Source organism: Belonocnema kinseyi, chromosome 5, assembly GCF_010883055.1.
Source record: "Belonocnema kinseyi isolate 2016_QV_RU_SX_M_011 chromosome 5, B_treatae_v1, whole genome shotgun sequence".
In the NCBI taxonomy this organism is placed as follows: Eukaryota; Metazoa; Arthropoda; class Insecta; order Hymenoptera; family Cynipidae; genus Belonocnema; species Belonocnema kinseyi.
Window position 1 is genome coordinate 7,148,182 of NC_046661.1, and position 20,241 is coordinate 7,168,422.

Here is a 20,241-nt window from a genome sequence, read left to right on the forward strand (position 1 = left end):
AGGGAGCTCTTCTTAATATTTTGACACCAAAATCATGTCGATACACCTTACCGACTGCGAGTAAAGCCACCCACGCTTTAACTTGACAGACTGTATCCTACGGTACTGGAACATTGTACTGGATAGTTCCTCGACTCATTTTGGAAATTTCGAATGAATCTGAGTATTCTCTTGGAAATGGTACTCTTTAAAATTAAAAAAAAATTCATTTTTGTCAAAAAATAAGAAAAAATAGAGCCTAAATTTGAATATATGATCTGATAAGATCGTGCGGATTTTCATCAGATTTAATTTTTTTTAAACCGTTTGAATCGGATGAAAACTGTAGTCGTAAAATGAATTTGTCCAGAGTCGTCATGTTCGTCCCACTGTATGTCGTAGAACCTGACCTAGTCCTACTAGACACAGGTATTGATTTAGACCAAGTAGACAAACAAAATTAACTTCTAAGACTATTAATTAATTTCCCTGGTCAAAAAACCTCCATCAATAATTATTTATTATTCAAACTTTTTATCATTATTAAGGTTTATGTACTCAGTGCCTTCCTGAGCAATTATTGCCAAAGAAGCGAGTGGTTAACTTAAGGAAATGCTTTTTTGAAACCGATGAAAAACGTAAAGACCTTATGTTTCGGAATAACAATATGGATTTATATTAATTCATTCAGAGCGAAAATGTGATCTCCACAACCGTGCAGCTCTGAAACCCTCAGATTTTTGACAGGCATTTTTCTGGTTTAGCTCTTCGGATTAGATTTGAGGACAAAATTCGGGTGAACATTTTTGCAATAGAAGTTATCAAATCAATTTTTCTGTAGTTAAGTAGACTATCTCTATTATCTTTTTTAAAAAGCATAAAGGTTTGGAAGTTGAACCAGTCAGAAGGAACGTCTTCTTATTCCCAAGTTCCGTTAAAAAGGCTAACCAGATAAGAAATCCAGTTATCTGATATTTATAAAAATCATTCAGGGTGCCACCCTCGCCGGGTGCCTTATTACTTTTACAAAAAAACCAAGCTGTCCTTCACTTTCTCTTCAAAGATGATATAATTAGTAAATGATGTAATTTCATACACCGCTTAACCCCAACACAATTCTGTTCACTGATACCGCTAAGTGAAGAAGCCTTTGTTTTAAATCTGTGCACTGCTCTGCAGAACGCCTTAGCGTTATTGCAAGATACAAGAGTATTCAACCTGCGGTACTGGAAAATTGTACAGGATAGTTCCTCTACTCATTCTCAGTATTTGGGAATGCATCTGAGTATTCTCTTGAAAATGGTACTCTTCAAAAGTCAAAACAATTTTTTTTTTCATTTTTGTCAAGCAATAAAAAATAGAGCCTCAATTTGAATATATGCTTTGATAAGATCATGCGGATTTTCATCAGCTTTGATTGAATAAACCGTTTGAATCGTTTGAAAACTGTAGTCGGAAAATCTATTTGTCCAGAGTCGTGATTTCGTCCCACTGTGCGACGTCGATCACGGTTACTCTAGGAGTTCTATAGGGCAAGATCATCGCTCCTCTTTTTGTTCTCTTGGTTATCTTTCACTTAGAAGAATACATGAGGAACGAAGTGGAGGAGTATCTCTACTAAGGGACTATTTTCTCAAGTTCGTGTCTTTTCCTTAAAGAGCCTACTAAGAAAATAAATTCGACAAATGTTGCTATAGGTGATGTTCTAAGAAATCTTAATTCTGCGAAATCTGATGCCTGGTCTACTAAAGTCATGTTTTCTCGGTGTCTCACACTCAGTTTATTGTAGTATGCTATCGCAGTCGAGTGTTTAAGATATATCGAAACAATACAAAAGGTTCAATTGATGTTCTTCAAAAGGTTCTTAAACCTTCAATCTTATACACCAAATTCGCGCATTTGCGACTTGAAACTGACAGACTACAATTGGCTTTTTAAATATTTAAGCAAGCTGTAAGTTGGCTGGAGAGGCTGTTGGAAATGGAAGACCAGAGATGTCCCGTACGCTGCTTACAGAAATTAAAATCTTTAGCAGCTAAGCCTTATAGTAATGTTAAGTTTAATTGTGTTTTCCAATTTAAGAAGTTTTTCTCTTGTATTCGTATTTATAAGTTAAATTTATGTATGATCCATCGATTTTGGCTACTATTTCCGCGTTTGCGAATTTCAGATCTTACATTTCTCAGCAGCCTCCAACTGTCACATACAGTGGACAATACTGATTATACATTCCTAACTCTAAACCTCTGCAAGGACTCCACAAACTCACTTTATTTATGTCTAAAATTCTGCGTCTTGGAATACTTTTAATCGAGTACCAGATCTGGACATGTCACTGTTATCCTTAAAATATCGTTTTAATGCTTATCTTATAGTTGTAATCGACTGTTTCTGCCCTTCAATCTCTGCTTGGATTTATCAAATAATAAGTTTATTAATGTATATTGTCTACGTATTTGTGATGGTCAAAGACCACGATTTTCATGAAAATCGAAACTTTTTACCTTAAAAAACAGAATATTATTGACAATGGAAGCAAATGGTCTAAACACTTATATTTGTTAACTTTAATTAATTATGACTTCTCTATAATTAAAACTGCACAAGAATTAAAAATATTTTAGAAAAAATCGCAACCATATAGCAATTTAAAGAATAAGATAGCTATAAACAATAAAAATTCGTTAAAACCATTATTTTTTCTAAATTAAAATAAATATTAACTCACTCCAACCGATGAATGGACAAATAGTTTTAAAATTTAGAAAGAAACGCAATTTCTAACATTATTTAGAGAGAATATTACCAACAATAATAATAAATTTTTTATACCATTATTTTTGTTAACATTAATTACTACCTCGCTCTTATTGAAAATTAAACAAGAATTATAAATTTTTTTTAAAAACTGCGACTTTCAAACTTTATGGCTTATTGTGAAGCAAAATGTTGAGATTTAACTCGGTACAGCTTATATTGAGGATTCTGAAGAAATTTGCAAAAACGTCTTTTTTCTAATAGGAAATGCGTAGTGTTTCTTCACGTACGCGTGTCACACGTGCAAATTTATCAACATTGTTCGAAATTAATTTTTTTTTTAAACGCTTGTTATTATTTGATACAAGCTTCAAGCATTCTTAATCCTGACTATGGAGAGTATTATTGCATTGTATTATTTAACGTGTGAAAAAATTTACTCGCTGGCTGCTATATTTATGCACCAAGAAATATAAACAATTCACCGACCTTCAGTTATATCTGATTCAGTCGGGCTTTATTTCCATTCTTTACAGATCTATTTGAACTAAAATTAAATAATTTTAATATAGATTTTCAAATTAAATATACTCGTATGGATGCAAAATTGTTTTCTCCAAAACTTTCGCCAGGTCGAGCTAGATGACGTCATAGCCATTCATGAAAACGAAACTCGTGCCCTCTATAATAAGTGAATATACGTTTATATATACTTACTATACGTATTCCTATTACCGTAGATATAGGTTTCTGATTTTATTAACAGGAATGTCAATTTACTACTGTCCAAACTAGATAATTTGATGTAAACACTTTGTTCTCAATAAATTCATACTTATAAATCAATAATCTCTTTCTTTTTAAGTTTTTCATTCAATGCGGATGATACGGAGTCTGAGTTGGCTGCAATACCTGAAAGCATTAAATCTGATAGTATATTGTACGACAGCAGCTGTGGTTCTTTAACAGAAGTGGAACAAATCGTAGCAACTTTTAAAGAGAAATCTTCGGCGTTGAAGTTTAACGTTGAAAATACTAAGGAAACAGAATACGCTTTACGCCTTACTAACCGAGGATACAATGCACAGAAGGTAAGGAATAGGTACAAGAGTTAAGTTATTATTTTTATAAATTATAGCTCATTCGGTAAGACTAAATTCATACCAGTAATATTTAAGAGTGCAAAGACGTTTATGTACAATCTTCGAGCGGTCTCATTTGCACTTACGCTTTCCTATGGCCATGTTATGCTTTAAAATTATTCAGCCTAAATCTTACTAATGTGGTTAAGTATTAAAGATCACCAATATGAAAATGACATATGTATATATTTTTTCGGTTCCTTTGGTATGGAACTGCAGATCATAAGAGAAAGCCACCGGATTCGTCCTCAGGTTACGCTTAGAGGGTCTCTGTACGGAGCGTTTCTGCTGAATTCGCTTAAAATAATTATTAAGCAGTCGTGCTCAAATGTCGAGAAAAGTTAAACAAAACCCTTTCCCCACCTGGTAGAGGGAATAACAATGATAACACCAAACATAGTTGTGTAGGCAGTTCTAAACAATGAAGCACGCACGGCTTCCGATAATGTGTCGTACAACAAAGACGACTATCCCAGAATTAGAAAAGATAATCAAGACAGAGTCAGTATAATGGGCCGGCGAAGGCATACTATGTAATGCGAGAAACATCCTGAGCTCTCACAGTTTTCCGGATCAACTTTTGCAAAAACATGCCAAGCATTTTGTTGAGAAAATACGGATACTATCTGATGCTAGATAAAGTCTAGCCCAGAGAGGGAGAGAGGTTAGATAAATAAAATGAATTATTTTTCTTTGAACCATATCGAGTCTTCCAAGACCCACCAGTTACTATCATATGTGCGACCATTTCAACTATTACTACCGAGAAGGTAAAAGAGTATTAAAAGGCATGAAAAACTATTTCGTTTAGGAACTAGATGTCATCAAGATATTTTGCTCGAAGAAGTTTTCTTCAACCCACCAGCATTTAATCCGCATTCTCCTCTTATGCCTAATGTCGTAAGAGCCTTTTCCGGAATAGTTGTTGAAAGGATCTACGGTGCTCCTAACGAATATGAGCATCTTGTCTGAGCCTGGGAATTACAGGTCAGTGACTTGTCTAAACATGCTGTATCAGATATTCATAGGTATTCTAAGTTCTAGGGTTATTCGGACTATTGAATATGTATGGCAAAAGATGTACGAACAATGCAGCATCGTTGCAGAATGGCACACACTCCCGAATAAATCCCGTAGTCGTCCTCATGAAAAACTGTGCTAACTAGAATGGCTTTCTTCAGATCAACAGGAATTAATTTAGGTACGGAGGGTTTCATTTTCGCATGTCAGGACTGTACCATTTCCACCTAGTATCACGTGACTGCTTTTTATGTTAACAAGTTTCTAGCAATAAATGTAGAATGTATCATACACATTCTGAGTACCTCGAAAACATACTACCTAGATATCTTACACACGCGGGAACTTCGTATCTCTACAGAACGACTGCAGACTCGAGGCCAGACTTTGTTCTACATAACCTCCAAGAAACGAACTGTATTCATGACTGAATTCTTGGCTCCAGCTGACTAGAATATCATTGCTGAGAAGGAGGAAAAGTAGGGTAGTTATCAAGGCTTTACATGGGAGTTGTAGTGACTATAACTAACATGTTAGACTAAAGTAATTTCCCTCGTGATCTGTGATCTCTGTAGTGCTTGAAAATTACTGGTTTTAAATCTGAGAGCCATACCCAGTAGCCAGAAACATGCCAAGGCACTTGCGATAAATACAGGAAGCCCTCATCCTTGGGTCACTTCGGGTCCTCAAGCCACACGAGAATTTCCACTACCTGTGTCTGTGAATTCTTCCTGCTCAGTCGTTATACATCTTACGGTCGTGAAACGCGACCATGGGTAAGAATTAACCGCGGTTCTACTGAAAGCCAGAATTATTTTCATAGATGGCAGTTGCTCCCTGTGCGGGCATGCGGTGGCTGCTACCCCTTTTTACATATATTTTGGCTTATGTACCAACAAAGCAGCATTTGCAAAAAGTTTTACTTTTCTTTTTCATTTCGAAGAAAAGTGGCGCTGAAAGTCATTGATTGCGTTTGGAAACTTCCGAGGATTATACTTCATCAGTTAAAACGTGTGAATACTGTTTCTGAAAATTTTAAAGTGGCGATTTTGATACGGAGAAGAGAACTCAAGCCAAGAGATCTGGAAAGGAGATTTTTCACATGTAAAAAGCTACTCCAACGGTAAAATCAGTAATGGTTTCTGCATCTTATTGTCACTTTTCATCTGAAGTGGATTCGCTATGATAACCCTAAGCATTAGAAATTGCGGTTTAATACCGGCGAAACATCAACACCAAAGCCGAATATCCATGGATCAAAGCATATGATTATTACAGATTAAGATTGGCCATAAAAAATACGTAAGTATTTCCGCCAGATGGCGTAATAATCTAGAATAATTCTGTTGAAAACCGACCTTTTCTCATTTACGACCCCATGTTGATTTCAAAATCCCAGGGTCACGGCTTAAAGCCTTATAAATATTCGGACTCATCTTCCGCTAACTCCGGCTTTGGTGTCGGTATAATTTATAATTATAAAATTTCAGACTATATTGACTGGTTTGATCATTATCCCGCTTGTTTTCAATACGGCTGCTCTTGTAAAAAATATACGATGTAATTATGCTGTTTAAAAGAAAATTGTAACTTATGTCCATAATAACTAGGCTGATTATTGCTTGGATGCTGAAACAATTTCGCTGGTGCAACTCTCAATCAATTAAAGATCTCATGGCAGAAAAAGGAGTTTTATTAATATTTTTCAAATGTGAAGCGAAATTTATTTTACACTGATTATAATAATAAAGTGTAAAAAATGTGCGATGACTGATGCTTTAAGAATGTAAAATGACCGTGACAAGTGCAAGTGACAACAAATGTGTTAGCGAAGGATCTGCTCCCACAGTAAAACGGAAGACTACAACACTGGCAAAGGAGAATGATTTTTCGAGAAACCCGAATACATCAGTTTAAGGAATTGAAGCAAAAATCATGATTTTGCGAGCAATTTTTCGAGCAAGACACTAATTTAAATCCAAAAAAGATGAAGGAAGACGTAACGACATAGAAAAATTTAATAATAGAACAGCGCAATACTTGCAGACATTGTCAGTACTGTTCATTGTATTAGGAACGCGGTGAAAAAGAACACCAGCGAGTTTTTTGAACCCTATAAAAAAGGAATAGTCCCGCGATTGAGAGAGACAAATTTTGACAAGGTGTAATTTGAAGAAAAATGCATGAATTTCACACGGAAAAATATCTTACTGCATAAGATTTGCACACAAAAATAAAAGGCGACTATGTGGACGGAATGTTATGAAATTTTCTTAAACAAATTTAGTGTTGAAGAGAAAGAGGATGTCAAATATTCCGTACGGGTAAATCACGGTGCGAAAAGAATCATACGAAGCAATCCGGCTGCGTGCAACTCATTCGGAAGAAGGTATACAGATATTATGACTATTATTGTCACTGAGTGCAAGAAGTTGGAGACAATCAAGAAGATTTGATTAAAATTTCTGGAGCAGGAAATAGATTCATAATGTGTCCTATTTGTCGTGATGAGGGTTTTCTACCAGAAACAATGGATTGTTTTGTTGAGAAAAATGTACTTTCAATCCTGTTTAATTCGTGTTAGCTCTATAAATATAAAAAATACATATCGCAGTGTACTGTTTTTAGCACATTCAGCTCACACTCTGTAGTTGGCCGTGTTTCGCAAATAAAAAAGAATCTTGGACTCAGAAAAGTAATAATAGCAAATTGCTAACAAATTAAACTTATAATGTATTCAATACTTAATCTTTCCAACATTAGTAAGAAGCTTGACCTAACAATTTCTAACGTTGTGGCTTTTTTGCATAATGCAAACCTCGAAAAAAATGTAGTATTTATAAATCTTGAATCTTACGAATCTCTAATAACCGTGTTGTCAACTCATCTAAAACACAATCATGAATCCCAACCGCATACTTAAAAATTAAAAAAAAAATCCGAAAATCTATGCTTCATTGCTCAGAATTCCGTGATAGGTAATCTCTAAAAAAAATCTTAAAAGCACGAAAATCAAATCCTAAAATTTTTTAAATCAAACTAGCCTTAGAGATCCTCAAGGTAGAGTTGAGGCACGGGGTACTCTAAATCTGATTGGCACCGCTGTACCGGAACTAGTTTAACTTTTATGAATTTTGATTTGGAACGAGTTATCGCTATTTTCAGCTCACCATTTTATGTTTAAGAGGATTTAGTACATAATAGAGACAGAACTCGAACAAGAACGTGATAAATTATTAGGGAGGTTAGTTGTTAAGGTTATGGAAAAGTAATATTCACTTTGAAACAAATGTACTTTAAAATTGCATAAAAAAAGAATTAAAAAAAAATAAAACTGTTCAAACTTTTCGCGCCCGATGAAAATGTCGAAATTCCAGTACAGTGGCCACTATTGGAGGGGGAAACGTGTCTCAACTCTCCCTATAGGATCTTCACATAGCCTAAATAAAGAAACTTTATTATGACTTTACATTAATCTCTTTGAGTAGATTCGCAACTCAACACATGTTACAACGTCGATTTCAGAAACCTAAGAATGGATGAATAATAAACTCAAAACTGGTCAAGGCTTAATTTTAATGGCTTACATAATAATGTCCTAAACTCAAAATCTGTAACTAGATTCAAAACTTATTATAGACAATGCCCTAGATTTGAAAAATATATTAATGAAACAAGCATAATCTCAAAATTGTTCAGAGCATAATTTAAATGAATTAGTAATGTTCTATACTCAACGACAAATTTCCATATCCAAACATTTAAATGATCAATTTGGTTCATCATTCCAGTTAAAGAAGTGAATCGACTTAGCTCGTCTAACTTTATCAACACTAATTTTGTTTTAAAATTTATCAATCTAAGTCTCAAAATTACTCAAATTAAATTAACAGGATTTTGCGAAACATTTATAGAAAAATTATCAAAAAAAATCCAAAAGATTTATAATTTGATTAAAAATATTTCAAAAACATAATTCTTAAATCAAATAGACAAAATATTATAAAACCATAATTCTCACCTTAAATCGACAGAATATTCGGGAAACTCAATTCTCGACCCACAAAGTCTTTCGAAATTTTAGTCAAATATAGCGGCGGGGTCACTGGCTTCTCGAATTGTTAATAATTTGCATTTGAAACATAAGGGACCAGTTCTATACACTAAATGTTCTATTCATTAGATGAAAATATCACACTTTCAACAAAAATTCTCCTTGAAAAACAACATTTTTATAGCAGAAATGTGCCGTTTACTATAATTATTATAATTATTATAATTATTTAATTTTTAATTATTATTTAATTATTTATTTTTTATTTTATTTTAAATTAATTTTTTTATTTTATTTATTATTTAATTATTATTTAATAATTAATTTTAATTATAATTACTTAATTGCCGAAATATTTTGCACATTATTGCAATAAAGTCTGTTGCTTTTATCTGATTATTACCCCTGATCTGTGTGGTCCCCAGACCTAATGTTTTTTTACATTTTTCAAACTGAATTAACTTCATCGATCTCTAGAGCTCGTACTTTTGATGTTTTACGTGGCGAGCGCAATTTAAAAAAAAAAGTGATAATCGTTGTGGTAGTGGGGTGCCACCGACCACTATTTAAAGTTTAGGATGTGTTTGTCCCTCTACGAATATTGACTCTGTTAAGCATGTATTAGTTAAAATGAATATTGATCAAACTGAAATCATTTCAGGAGTACCTCACACTCCACCGAACTTTAATATGAATAAATTCAATTCTCTCTGTACAATTTTTGAATGTGTGTCTATATTTTCTTTTCGGCTGACCCTGTTATATTTCTTGGTGACCTAGCCATACCAAAAAGTTCAATTTTCATCTAGAAAAGACTTTACTTCTCTTTTCAACACTAACATATAAAATTTAAACAAAAAAGTCAATTTTCTATGAAATAGCAAAAGTTTTAACAGCCTTCATATATCTTGACGACGTAGTGCTCTTTTCACAAACGCTTGAGGAACACCGCACATACGTCAAACGTCTTTTCACACGTTTACGGCCAGCAAACTTGAAGTTGCAGTCAAATAAATGCGACATCTTGCGAAAAGAAGTGGCACATCTAAATAACACAATTAGACGAAATGATCTCAAACCTAACCCCTCCAAGATAAGAGCGATTGAAGATTTCCATACTCCCTGTAAGGTAAGAGCTGTACAATAAAATTCGAAATTACCTTTGTCGACAGGCTATCTCCCAAAATCCATATTTTAAAAAGAAATTTAAACTCACCATATATGCCTGACAGTATATTGTGGGAAGCATTCTATCACGAGAAATGGACAGCATGGACATGCCTATCACTTATTACTCAAAGACAATGAGCGCTTGTGAAATTAGCTATGAAAAGGAGGAAAAGGAGTGTCTTTTGGTACTATATGGAGTATCAAATTTCCGGGCCTATAATTACGGAAGGAAACTCGTATTAGCATGTGTTCATCAGCCTGTTTATTGGATGCTTTATGTTAAAGACCCGAGCGCCAGACTTCTTAAATGGCAAATGAAATTAAACAACTACGGTTTCACCTTTGAATACAAGAAACAAAAATTAAATCGCTAGGTCGAGGCCCTGTCTTACAATCCAGTGCCAAGTGTGTCAGAATTAGATGAAGATCGCAAAAATTAAATACTGCATGCTTGTCAAAAAAATAAGCCTTTCGGCTGACGATTATGTGCTTAAAGAAAACTGCACTCGAGTATTACCTATACAAACTCGTTCATCAATAGTTGAAGGAAAAACGAAAATACCCAGTCTGAGAAAATTACATCTAACCGGGCGAAAGGGTTCACAACCCCTCGGGGCAACTCAGAAAAAAACCTATCATCGTGAGGTCTAGCGAGTTCAAACCTAGTAAAACGAAACCGGTTACTCTGTCCAAACCACCCGTGAACTCAACTACAGCAGTTTAGAAGCACCCAATATGAATGGGATAACAATTGCATCAAGGCTACAAAGTCGCAACCGTCGACGCAAAACGGTAAAGACTTCCTCCCCCCGTGAGGAGTACTCCTCATCCGAATCATCATCTGAGAACGTGGATAATAAAGATTCTGATGCCCCCGTCTTGAGAAGAAGTCGCAGCGTCCGGTCAGATGTAGAACTTGCGCAATTAACCTCCAAAGGCACTGCCCTTTCTCAAAGCGCACTCCCCACGCCTACCCCTAAAGGCTCTATGGATACCTTCCTTATGCGATCCCTATGTTGATATACACATCGCTGGAGCAAGCATTTCTGATTCGAGAGGTAATCCTCGAGTTGGAATTGGCGTATGGTTTGGCAAAAATCATCCTCTGAATGTCTCACAAGCAGTTGCAAGACGCCAAATACACAATGCGGCAGAAATCGAAGCGGTGACTGTAGCAGCTCAGAGGGCCATCAGCGTAGGAATCTAACAGCTTAGAATACAGATTCCAAGTTTCTCATCGTCAGCGTAACCGTGTGGATGCCTAAATGGGAAGAAAACGGCTGGGAAACTGCGGCACGAAAGCCCGTTGTCCTATGTCCATTGAACTATGTTCCTAGTCACCAATGTACATATGAAAATGCAAAAGTGGGTAAACTGACAAAAAAGGAACAGAGGAAGATTACCTACAAAAAAACAGCACCTTCCAAATAGGAAATTTAATTTTTCATCATAAAAACTCTACATCTCAGCAAAAGTTCATAGTGGAGATCAGCCCACCTTAGGTGGACAGCGAAGATAGCGATGTCGAGGATATCCACGGACTTAATCCAAAAGATTTGGAAAATCAGGAAACAAGTTTGATGAACATCTTGCAGAGCATCAATTCTGGTTCTGGGATAATGAAGGTATTGATACCGTTATTCAGATTCCTTGCACTTATGTTTCTGAATAAGAGAATGATGAAGACACTATTTACAATCCCCTTGTCATCCGTAGTACCAGTAGCCCAGTCTACATCCTTCGCGAAACCAGACAGTGAAGATGAAGAGCTCAATAGTCTAATAGGAGGAAAAGAAGATTTTCACTCATGAAGATTACAATGTTCTAAACCTGTCCAAGAGATAAAATTGCCCTCACCAGTTAAAGACTAAACCTTGAGGTACCCTATATAGATCCACCTACACCCTAGAACGAAAAAATGTTACAAATACAAAAATGTAAAATTGTCGCCGCGACAATTACGCTCATTTTAATTCAGCAGACTGCGAACCTACGAATAGGATCGCCAAGCTCCTGGAAGCTACTGAGCGTCTTGATATACAAGACCTTTGGGAAAGCCGACCTCAGAAGGCACAAGTCCTGGTCCCTCCTAACGGTCGATGTAAGACATATTCTATCGTTGTATAAACGAGACATTTCGATAAACTCGACTGGAAGGACGTGATTGCTGGACCAAGGAACCTTCGCTTTGCTCTAGAAAACGATAAACAACAAACATGACGTAGAGCAAATTCAGGAGACTTGCTTGGTTCGCTGCTCTAAGATAAAATGCGGTATAATTTAACCCCTAGTTTCTGCATTGGTAATGTAAAACAAGAAATAGTAAAGGAATGTGAGCAGGGTCTAATAGGAGGGCACAAGGGCGTAAAAAAACGTTTAGGAGTGTTCGCGAACGATTCACATGACCCGGCCAGCGGGACCAAATAAATAGCTACATACGAAGTTGTCCTGGCTGTTTGGAGAATAAGCACATGTGAGCCCGTATTCATGAACCAATGGTGATTACTGATACACCATTAGGCGTATTTGACAAAGTGTCACTTGACACTGTAGGAAAACTCCATACAACCCCGAATAGGAACCGGCATATACTAACTATGCAGAACACCTTCAGTAAGTATTGCATAGCTGTACCCATTCCAGATGTGAAAACTACCACAATCGCACATGCAGTCGCTACTCACCACTTCTCTCAGTACAGTGCCCCGAAGTGCATCCTGAGTGATGAGTAAAATGATGAGGAAAATGGAAAAAAATGTCAACGTAAAGCAATTATCGACTTCCAGGTATCGTCCTCAAACAAATCGATCCCTGGATCAACTGTTAAGACATATGCAAGCCGGATTGGATGGCTACTCAAGATCAGCCGATCAACTCCTAGGGGCCCTACACGATGCTAAAAGAGGAAATCTCCATCCCTCACAGCTAACCACCAAACAACTAGAGGTTGTTTATCGAGATATACAAGACCATGCTTCCAAACTCATGTGTCCTATTCGAGGACCAAAAGGAAGTAGTGAAGAATTGGCACAGTTATCCACATCAAAGATCATAGTGAGGAATGGATCCTTAAGGTACATACGTCCTAATGACTGAAGATCAAAACTCGGAATGTAAGTACCTTCAGCAATATCATCTTTGCAAGATAAATCATATCATCCACGAGACGCCGTCCAGGAAAACTTGCGTAAGTGACCTGCTGCTCTACCCTACGCAAGAGACGTTTAAAATCTGCGATATCAAGATTTCATACCAGAGGGATACATACTGGATTAAAATAACGACTATAGCAAATGGACTTACTCTCTCGACAGAGAGCAGTTAGTAGAATTAATCTGCCGAACGTAACCTATTTTTTTCTTCCCAAATCTCAATATTAATATTAGCCTGTGTCGCTTTTATTAGAGAGAAGCGACCTAGAAGGTTCAGTATTAGTGACATTAAACGAAAAACTCAAAATTTCGAAGAAACTGAACTCGGAGAACAACACGTGAATGAGTTAGAATTACCAAAAATAACTCCAAGAGCCACTGACACGAATTCAAATCAGACCCTCTCCAAGGAAATCGTCCATCGGGTTCCTAAAGAAGCAGATACTACATTAAAAGTATCGGGGATGCCCCTGTCCAAAAGTTGAACCACTGGCTCAAACGCTTCTGTCCATGTGAAGCGATTAGTGAGTGCTCATGAGAAAGATAAAAATAAGTGTTTTCACACTAATGTACAAAAGTGTCGATACGAATCATTGCAAGGAGAATACTCATACAGACACCGTTTGACGCTTGTATCTATGCACCACTACACCTAACGATTCGCTCGCGGTATGTGTGCATTTCCTTGTCTCTAAGTCCTTCTTACGTACACAAACGATTGATTTTGACAGCTCATCACACCGCTAATAATTGATCCTTCATAATAATATCTGACTCACTGTTGCCTGAGTGGTAATTTCTTATCACTACGAAATATTTTTAAAATTATTAACTGAATCAAACTGCATCAAAATTAGCAATGCTTGTAAAAATGCTCTACCTGACCTATGCTTTGGTACCTTCGAGTCGCTCATACTAAAAATTCTCATGGCAGTTTTTTACTACTCAGCGCGTAACTGAGATGGGCTGCACGTCATTCAGAATCAAAGTTAGTCATTGGGTAGGAACGACGTTTTCAAACGATACTACCGACCTGATCTCGTGTTTTGTGCAAATATCAAAGAAAGTCACCTTCAAACGGTACCAACAGACCCACGTTTCTAGCCAATTCGGACGAACCGGGACGGCATCGAAAGACGGCATCATTGGACCTAATTTAACAATTTAATTGACGCACCCAGACAGCCATACGAACAAACGTAAAAAACTTACGCATCTTTAGTCGATGGAAGACCGAACGCTTATTGAAATGAGAAATAGAAGTACCGACGTATAGCCATTTAAATTTAAAAAAAAGCAGAAACAGTTTCCTACTGTGAAGGATATGGCGATTATGCAAGTCAACTTAGTTCAACCAGAAATAGAGACGGCGAATCCGGCCCAATGCTGTTCTCAAGAAAGTGCTATGATCCAGGGAAAGGTGCTAACCCGAAACGTTACCTTCTATCCCAAAAGCGAAGAAGGTAATCCTTGCCCGCTCCTTACTTCTCTCTGACGAATGAAATGTGGCGTTAGGTATAAGTTAGGGTAAGTCGATTATGAAAATTACGTTTCTTTTTCTTCATTTATTTGGAATTGTACCTTTTATTTTGTTTTAAAAGGAAAATAAAATAAATTAAACTGGAATCCATGCATTAATTATTCAAAAGAAAATCCTTTTCATCATGAGATTCAACGGTAGGAGGGCAGCAGAACAAGAGGTATTTTGAAATAATAAGGTAACAAACTTAAACAAATTAACAGCGTTAATTTGGCAGCTTCACCCTCCGGTACATTATAATAGTAAGAGTCCTTTCAATGGTGCTAAATATTAAAATTTTTTATCTCGTACGCAACACTGACCCCAGCAAAATCGCGGTGAAATTTCAGCAATAACCATGTCTGACGACTGCGAGATAGACTATGAGAGAATCAATACAACCATCCGCAAAAATCTTGTGCACCCTGAGGACACGGAGGGAACCAAGGACGATACCTGCTGCATTTTTCCCACAAGTGTTTTAGCATATTGTTGGGTGTGCAACAGAATCTCCTTTCTTAGGAGTAGTAAGCGGAGCGCTATTAAGGTTTATGTCGTATGTGTGACGGGGATAATAATAAAGGGTTCGTTAAGCCGCATTGTGCCTTTTGATGTAGGTTCTTTACGCATTAGTTCATGCATCGCTTGCTAAACAGGTTTGATTGTCTAAACAATCCTATTACTTAGGATAGCTGTGAAGATCTAATACAGTGTGCTCAAACAAGTGATTGGCATGTAATTCTTGGGGTCAGCTAAGGTGCCCATTTTCGACAGGAGTACTGTGCGCTCTTCCACCAACTATTCCGCAATTAGCTCTTCCGACATTAAATATGAGGAGAACATATGGTCCAGATGATCATGGGTTGAAGGAAACTTCTTCCACCAGTAAGTCTTGATACTCTCTGGCCCTGGAGCGTAATAGTTCTCCATACCTCTTATTACCTTTTTTACCTTCTTGGTAGCGATGGGTGGGCATTCCTCCTCAGGCTGAACTTCGTGGTCTTCTCTATGCCAAGTTTCGACCTTCTCTGGTTTGGGCGCGTGCTCGATAGTTACTGGAGGGTCTTGGAAGATCCTACATGAGTTAGGGAGAATCTGTTGGTTTTCTCGGACCGACCTCCCTTTCCGCTCTTGACTTGTCTTAGCGTCAGATAGTATCCGTACTTTGTCAATAATATGCTGCCTGATGGTCAGCAGCTTTGATTCTTAAGTGTGTGATAACGGATCCGGAGTTTACGAGCGACCTTTCAAACCTAGGCGGTAAAATTCCTGCCAGACTTTATGTAGTCCAATACACACATCTATAGGTCTAAAGGTCGGATTCATGGGAAAAATTTCCACGAAGCTCGTTATCTATTTCAGCAAGATCTTTAGACTTGAGCGAAACATGGATTTTGATGCTTCTCCGGTTCATGAAGCACCGCTTTTTGCCTATAGGATATCTGGGCGCGGTTTGTCTTAGTGCCCCTCTCTTTTTCTGTTGCCGACTCGTTCTGGCTGTGGTAGAGCAGATGCTCCGCGTACATAGACCCTTTTTGGAGTAAATTAGCATGGTTTTGCAAGACATTGATCCGAAAAGTGTGATAGCTCTGGGTGTTTTTCTCATCACAGAACATGCAGTCATGCCATGTAACTTACTCGTTCAGGGGCCACACTAGTATCGTAGCGCTCTAGCAAGTCGTAATGGAGTTGTTCCGGTCACCTAAAAGCCCTAAGATTCCGCCGACCCATCGTATTTACTCCATCTTTATTGGCTCCCCCAACTCTAGAGTGATCGGTTTTGCTGGCCGACCCATTGTCGGGAGCCTTGAACGTTCGATTGATTATAACCGCGCTTACTACAACTTTGTTCGGGTTTATCATTGTTGTTCCCACGAGAAGCTAGGCAAAGGGTCTAGAATCCTTGTAGAGCCCCGCATGTAAGGATAAGGCTGCGTACCCTGAGAGGTCGAACGACATCCTGGATTCACAGTTCGAGACACCTCACCCAGGTGTCATTCAGCTTTCGGCTTGGTTTTACACCTCCGCTTGGGGATTAATTCCTTCAGAACCACCCCTGGACTACCTATTAATTTCTTTATCTATATTCAGCAGAAACCCTTGGTACAAGCATCCTCTACCCGCAACCCGTGGACGCGTTCGGTGGCTTTGTCACAGGCCCTTCAGTTTGACTATAGAGAAATCAAAATACAATTATAGAGAAATCAATAATACAATTTCAAATTGTAAGAGTGACGTGAACTAACATCATAATGAGACTAGCGGCTGACGATGACAGAGGATTCTGGGGCCGTTCAAGGGTTTATATAATACAGTATTGACAAATAAAAACAAAGGTGCATCGTACTTGTGTACGATGTCCCTTTTTTTTATTTGACCTTCTGGAATCTTGTATCGCATATTGATTGGCAATGGTCATGATTTTTAATTTTTCAAACGTTATTTACATCTGGAATACTTTAGATTATCTAAATATTGGGTATGTTTTCCTTCAATTTCAGCTTAATAAAGTTCAATTACTACATTTTAATTTTAAAAATGTGAAAATAACAAAATAAAAAAAAACTAATTCCCGCTTTCTAAAAAAAATTATTGAATCTAAAAATATTTATATTTTTGAATCATTCTTTGATATAAATTTTGTACTTAGAAGACCATGCTAAACAAAATTTGCCATTATTTCTTGGCCCACACAAAAAATGGTACCAAATTCTAGACTTTGACCTCGCTGGGCGAGGGAGAAATATAATCCGCTTTACGAAATTTGGTCTTCCCTTGATTTATCTTTCTCCAAGGAAACTTTAATCATCAAATGCCTTAAAACATATCTTTGACAGTTAAACTGAAATCTATATTTTGCCCTAATTATGACAGAATTGTGGATAATTTAGGAAGATAAACGAATACTTATTAATGCTTGGATCAAACCAATATACAACCATGTTTATTTGTGCACCTTTTTTATAGGCATGCGTTTTTTCAACCGATGAAGGACTAAAAGTTACCGAAGATCATACGTTTACAGATGTGGCTATATCTAGTCAGACAGAATTACCTACCTTAAGACAAATGAAACTGAAGTGTTTTGAAACTGAGGCTGTGATGAACATTAAATGCAATAAGTTTCTAAATAGGATAGACGTTGAAAACGAAAGACTGCAGATTCAAAGGTAATAACTAGTATACAATGATAATTCTCTGCTTATCGTTCAGTCACTACTGGTTATATAATTGAAAGGTAACAACTTTAAGTTACTTTTCTCACAGAATAAAGATGTATCATTTCCATAAAAAAACGTTTTATTTGCTTACACGCACGGGTTATAACAATTTTGTTACAGTGTTACGTGATCGAACTGAAACAGCGTTACAATGTAGTTTTGTAAAATGTGTATAATCGACAATAATAGCAGCGATGTAGCTAAGTGAGATACATGTTATTTAATAATCATGTTAACTTCAGCAACATTCATAATTAGTTCATAAATTTTATGATTTTTTTAACAAGTTTAATAAAAAAATGCATTATTTGGGCATTTGTCGACGGAAACACTCGTTTTTATCAATGTTGTGTGTTTAATGTTGTTTGTTAATGTTTTTCCGTTGGCAAATGCCCACATAATGCATTTGCATATTAAATTTGTTAAAAAATCCTAAAATTTAAAGAAAAATGATGAATTTTTCTAATTTTAAAAAATTGACCTAGAAAAAAAACGAATTTTTCTCCCGACAAATGCCTAAATTATGCATTTGGTTAGTAGATATGTTTATGAAACTAAAAGGATTAGTCTTTAAGCAATTTTTTACATAAAATATTTTTTCCATTCCAATTTCTTACCAGATAAAAATGAATAATTTTTTAAACTATCTTAATTAACAAATGCACAATTTGGCTATTTCTGGAGGTACAAAATTGATTTTTTCGGTGTAATTAACTGTAAATAACTAACTCATCAATTTCTAAGTACATTCTGATGACTGTAAACATTTTAGTGTTGTAACGAACAATTGTCAAAACAAATTTCTATCGTTTTATGTGTTTATAAATAAATTACTGTTTTTTAACGGAATTAACAGCCAGTTATTTAGCAATGATTTATGGCTACGAGTCGATAAAATTTGATAATTTTTAAACAAAACCTAATTAACAAATGCATTTTTTGGTTACTGCTCAGCATTCAAACTTGTTTTTTTTTGTGTAATCAACTGTTAATAAAACATTTTAAAAAAAATTTTTAATAGTGCGATAACGATCCACTATTTTTATTTTTATTAATTTTTATTAATTTTAACGCTTATGCGTTCTCGTTTGCGATCACTTTGATTTAGTATTTTTGAACGTGATTTCAGGATTGAGCTTTCTGTATTTCTCGTACGGTTTGGAATATATGTAAACGTACTTACACCAGCTTCATAAATTCATATACCTATTTTGGATTCTTTTGGCTTTCTTGCTTTGTTGAGAGCACGATCGTTCTTACGAACTGTGTGTTTATAGGTTATGATGTTTTTCTTTAATAGAATTTTTTACAGGTAACAATTAGTACAATTCTCAAGTTTCTTGGCATTTTTCGAAAATAACTTCTTTTGAAGTTTGCAATAGGGAATTAAGCAATGTGCTCATAGATTCGAGTTCTGAATCGGTAGAAAATCTTACGAATTATTTACAGAAGATGTATAATCCTTCTGACAATTTACAAAATATTATTGGCGACAACCTTACACGCTATTTCATACCGACATTCTCCAAAAAATGGTAACAGGTTTTCTCACCTAAAAAACCATGGGAAAAAGTTTTTAGAGCAAAATAAAACCTGCTTAGACTCAACATTTTCAGCATCTTCAGAGGCCTCCCCATTAAACAATAGGGAAACAAAGAGCTTCAGGAAATGATCCTAGAAAATCAAGAAACAAAGAATTGAAGTACTTAAACCATAGACATATAGAAATGGACCAGTAATGCTGTGGGGAGGACGGTAATGGGCTGTAGAAAGAGAAAAAAATGTGAGACGTTGACCGATCTCTTTCTAGATAAAGCTGATTGGTCAAGAATATTTTCGTTGGGTGATGTTTGGCACAGCACAGGACCGTGCTTTGTGTCGCGAGTCCCCTAATAATGTGACGTTTATCACACTTTTCAGAATTGGTTTATTTATAATTTATTTAATTATAATTTATTGTAAATAAATATAAAAAATGGTGGCAGCCTGTGTAGTCTGTGGGCGTTGTCAAAATGTTTATATGAGGATATGTTTTTATACGTAAGTAAAGTTATTGAATATAGTAAAATAAAAAATGTTACAACAAAAACAAAACCTTAAAATATCAAGTGTTGTACCTATGCAACACAAATGGTTATTTTTTATGATATAGAAATATTGTTCAAATTTTTTACAGTTTTTACATTATTTTCGAGCTCAAAAAACGATTATTATTTTAGCATTTTCA

At 36.1% G+C, this 20,241-nt stretch overlaps 1 protein-coding gene across 1 annotated transcript in view; it reads left to right on the forward strand.

The window, feature by feature from the left end:
* The window catches only part of LOC117172902 (protein unc-79 homolog), a 1,455,529-nt gene extending 1,437,562 nt beyond the window's left edge, over positions 1-17,967 (forward strand). Inside the window, exons 30-31 of the mRNA XM_033361197.1 lie at positions 3,602-3,827; positions 17,761-17,967. Of these exons, the coding sequence (XP_033217088.1) occupies positions 3,602-3,827; positions 17,761-17,967 (433 nt within the window). The remainder of the gene's footprint in view (positions 1-3,601; positions 3,828-17,760) is intronic.
* The last annotated feature ends 2,274 nt before the right edge of the window (positions 17,968-20,241 follow it).